At 37.7% G+C, this 4592-nt stretch overlaps 1 protein-coding gene across 1 annotated transcript; it reads right to left on the bottom strand.

Annotated features, from left to right (window-relative positions):
• Nucleotides 1–2679: 2679 nt before the first annotated feature.
• Nucleotides 2680–3438, bottom strand: LOC149202497 (pentatricopeptide repeat-containing protein At4g25270, chloroplastic-like). Its single transcript, XM_089401608.1, has 2 exons — nt 2967–3438; nt 2680–2798 (listed from the first exon to the last, which is right to left on the bottom strand). Exons 1-2 carry the CDS (start codon nt 3436–3438, stop codon nt 2680–2682), a joined length of 591 nt encoding a protein of 196 aa, XP_089257734.1.
• Between the last annotated feature and the right edge of the window lie 1154 nt (nt 3439–4592).

The following is a 4592-nucleotide window of genomic DNA, read 5'->3' as shown; positions in this document are numbered from 1 at the left end:
TTTTGGCAACGACCTTCTCACACATACTGTAGTCTCACCCGAGGTGATATTGGGGGATGTTGGAACTAGGTTTCCGCATCCAGAATGATTATGGAGTGTGTCTCTTGACTTACAGATATATTACTGTGCTACACGATCTTACTTAATGTTATATCAAATCTAATCTATTCATACCAAAAAACAACTCGTAGATCTAAAGCTCTATCGACTGTGCATAAATCAATGGATCTTAACTCTAATTAACTATAACAGCATTCATATACTAATTATGATCTTGTGCATCAAAAAAGTAAATAGAAATCACATAAAGTAAAGTAGAAAATGTAAGTACACATATATGCCTTCAAAATCATCTTTATTATCTCTAGATCTTCACAATTACAATATGCCTTACTGTAATGCCCCACTTAAATCTTATCCTACAAATTGTGTTAATATTTACATTATCTGAAAATATTGAGAAATATTGGTCTAAAATAAATTTATGATTTCCATTATTGAAATTTCCCACTTACCTTCTCAATTTGAATATTTTGTAGGATATGGTCTCCTTCCATTAATTCAAAATATATTTATTCATTTCACATTCCCCAATGTACCCTCACATTTAATTGGGAGAAGACATAGTCCTCTCCATCTTATCATCAATATATATATTTATTCATTTCACATTCCCCAATGTACCCTCACATTTAATAAAGAGAAGACAAAGTCCTCTCCATCTTATCATCAATATATATTTATTCATTTCACATTCCCCAATGTACCCTCACATTTACTAAGGAGGAGACATGGTCTTCCCCATGTAATTACACTTCACATTCGCAAATGTACTTCCCCATTAAATTCTCAATTTTAAATTCATATCACAATTCCAAATGTACTCTAGCTTGGAAGAGAAGTCAACCAAGGATGGGTGAGAGTTAATGACATTAATGAGAGGTGGTTGAGGAAAGAGGGTATAAAAGGGAAGGGGGAAGGAAGAAGAGGGGGGTTGGAGTTTTGCTTAGGATTGTGGGGGTTGGTTGTGATTGTTTGGCCTTGTTATGATTTTTGGGAGACCTTGGAAACCTGTGGAGGTTTCTTGGGTTGGAGAGGAGGAAAGTATCATTATCTAGTTTTGCACATTCTTCTTGAGGACACACTATATCTGGTTGGACTTGGGCACGGAGGGCTAGGGAACCTGTGGAGGTTTCCTGGGCTAGGAATTTATTTCCTAGTTGGCTGGGAGGTAAATCCGGTTGGGTCGGCCAGAAGGAGTGTTCAGCTGGAGCTATCAGACAAAGGTATCGTCATCAACCGTCGGAACAGGTATTTTTCCATGGACTACTCTTGTTAAGTTGATATCAATGGAATGCTCACCTTAATTTATGTTGCTTATGATAAAATGATTAGATGTTAAATGTTTAAAGATATGTGAAAAGGTCAGCAAGCTCCTTTTATTATTTATAAATTAACAGGAAAATAGATATGTTAGTGTATAACGAAATAAAGGCTCTAATAATAGGATTCAGGTTCTTACACATGGTATCAGAGCTTTGGTTCAAAATCTGGACCCAAAGCCCACTAAACCCCAAATACCGTTAGAAGGAGGGCTTGACCTTCCAACCTGGTCACTGTTAAGTTGTTGTGGTTAACAGCGTTTACCCATCAGAGCATAAGAACTGGAGACACTGTTGCTGCCAATGTCTGTTCATAATATCATATGATATGTGTGTCCATCACTGATGTTGTTCTTCATTTTCCAATCTCCCCTTGAGAAATTAGGTTTAGTAGAGGCATGCATTATCTAAATATTTAATCTGCACATCATAGCATAGGTGCAACTTAATATTTTCAACCTCTCTTGACTCGAATGAGTAATCAATTAATGGTCTCTGTCATGTATAATGCATCATTGAATAAACTGTGCAACATACAGCAATATACTCGATAAGGAAACATTTCTGCTTCTACAACAGGTCATTACACTGCCTTGAATGTTGAATCCTCTCCAAAAGAGGCAAAGAGATCACAAGAATCTCTAAGGCATGAATACAATCTAAAATGTGCATTTGTGAGTATGTTTTTCCAGTCCAAAACAAGTTATCCAGACTTTAAATTGAACTTCATACCTTAGGTCATATGTAAAGTTGTGACTGATGTTGGTGATGACACTATAATCACTAAATTTTCTCTCGCTTCAATTAGCATTGACACCACCTCTTGCATTGTTGGCCTTTCAAAAGGTGATGCACTTGTTCAGAAAAATGCGATTTTTAGAACTAATTCCATTTCATCAACCACCTTCTGGCTTAAATCCATGCATTCATCAAACATTGTTGCTGGTCTCTGAAATAGCCTCCTTGCATAAGTAACAAGATCTTCTCCTTGATCAAGGGGTTGGATGGGCTGTTTGCCAGTAACTAGCTCCAACAAGACAACTCCAAAACTATAAATGTCACCTTTTTCTGTAACTTCCATTGAATAAGCATATTCTGTCTCAGATATGAAAACTCTGCGCATGCTAATAGTATACTGGTGAAAGCATTATGGTTTGGCTCCACACCTGCAACTTGCATTTCTCTGAAAAGTTTGAGAGCTCCCAAGTAAGCACACGCTGGAAGTATACTTCTGAAAGTCGTTGAGTCTCGCATCACACCAGCCAAATACATCTGCCAGAAGAGCTTCAAATCATCCTCACCCGATCCATTTTTGTGCATATCCTGCAACCATTGATAACCATGACACCGAGTCTCGTTCAGGCATTTGCTGAAATAGCTTCACAGATTTGTTAAGATTCCCGTGCTGTGCATATCCTAAAATCATAGAATTCCATGTGACAACATTGCGTTGAGACATATTCACAAACAAATTGTGAGCATTTTCAATATTCCTGCACTTCGCATACATGCCCACAAGGGCACTCTGCACAAACACATCAGCTTAAAATCCTCGCTTTATTACTTCTCGATGAATCCACATACCCTGTTCCAGTGCTGCCATGTCGGCAATCGCAGGGAGAACAGTGGAAAAGGTTTTTGCATCCGGCACCACACCTACTAGAATTTGCCGAAAAAGCTTCAGTGCTTCAACATAATCCCCATTACGTGCATACCCAATTGATGTCCATGAGACCACATCTCGTTGAGGCATTTTATCAAATGCATCGCGCCCATTCTCTATGCTTCCGCATTTCACATACATGTCTATAAGAGCATTCGCCACAAATATATCAAACTCGATTCCAAACTTGATAATTTCATTATGAGTCCACATACCCTCTTGCAAATCTCCGAGATTGGCACATGCCGACAGAACGCTAGCAAAGGTGAAGCGACTGGCTTGGATGCGTGTTGTTCCTTCTTTCATTTCCCGAAATAAAGCAAATGAATCCCTCCCAAACCCATGCTTGGCATAAGCTGCAATCATCACAGTCCATGAGAACACATCTTCCATTCAACCATTTGGTCGAAAACTCTACGAGCATCCACCAAACTCCCGCACTGAAATACATGATGATAAGCGTGTTTTCCAAGAGTATACCAGCTGTAAATCCAGCCTGATTGAAGTGGGCACGGACCAATTTGCCATAGGGTAACAATTTCTTGTGAATGCAACCCTGCAAGAGCGAAACATAAGTAGAAGAGTCCACCCAATCATCTGCAATCTGCAATATCTGAAGGCTTCACTTGTAGATCTTAATCCTCTATATATATATAATGAAAAAAAAAAAAAAAAACAAACAAAAACACTAAACCTTAAAACACTAAGCGTACAACACAATGATCGTAAGAAAATTCTGAAGCATTTCTTTGAAATTGCGTGGACTGAGTTCTTAAACAAATTAAAACTCATTTGCCTAGATAGCAAATCAGAGCAAAAATTAAATTCCAGATGACCTTTTCATGCACACGCAGCGAAGCACTAAGAGCTTGTCAAGTAGGTTACATACTGTGTTATGTTAAGATTTAGTTTTAAATGGAGGTATGCTGATCAAGCCATTTGGATAAATATCATTTGATTGTGTGCGTGCACTGGAGTATCTCTTCAACCCTAAAGATTCATTGAAAATCAGATAAGTTGCAGTGAAGAAGGTTGGTTTTGTTCTGAATTTTTTTTTGGTGAAGGAAAATTGGGCTCGGTCCTCATTAGGGCGTCATACTCTAAAATAATACATCCTTATTTATATGTTTTGAAGACCTGTGGAGGAGAAACATTTTCAGGACATTTGACCGTTTCTTAAAGAGATCTAAGGGTTGTCTTATCTCTGCAAAGAAGATAGTAAATATTGTGGCCTTGTGATTAAGGTATGTCCTCATAATTTTTGAATTTAAGAGCACAAATTGTAATAGTAAGATCTATTCTCGGCCTTAGGTTTCTTCAGAAGTTGTAGACCAATAATTTTGACAATGGCAAGGAATGATGATTACTATTTCCATTCTCTCCATGATTTTAAGGTTTCAATATGAGCCACATTGCAATGTCTCAGCCTTATTGCATAACAACGAAGATTTTGAGTTTAATTGCAGTGGTCAAATTACAACCACAACACTCTCCTTTAGGTGATGTCTAGAATTTCAATTCACTAAGTATAGATCTATGTCTATCAA

Source organism: Pinus tabuliformis, chromosome 2_1 (assembly GCF_031772625.1).
Source record: "Pinus tabuliformis cultivar Carrire ecotype Pingquan chromosome 2_1, CPIR1, whole genome shotgun sequence".
NCBI classification, from domain to species: Eukaryota; Viridiplantae; Streptophyta; class Pinopsida; order Pinales; family Pinaceae; genus Pinus; species Pinus tabuliformis.
Note: the sequence above shows the minus strand (reverse complement) of the source record. Positions and strands in the feature narration are given on the sequence as shown.

Bases quoted from the DNA above. Each gene is read 5' to 3' on its own strand.
- LOC149202497 (XM_089401608.1), bottom strand. From the start codon at position 3,438: ATGGAAGATGTGTTCTCATGGACTGTGATGATTGCAGCTTATGCCAAG. The intron at 2,799-2,966 runs GTATGTGGATTC...CTATGATTTTAG, and splicing joins CATGGCAGCACTGGAACAGG to GATATGCACAGCACGGGAAT.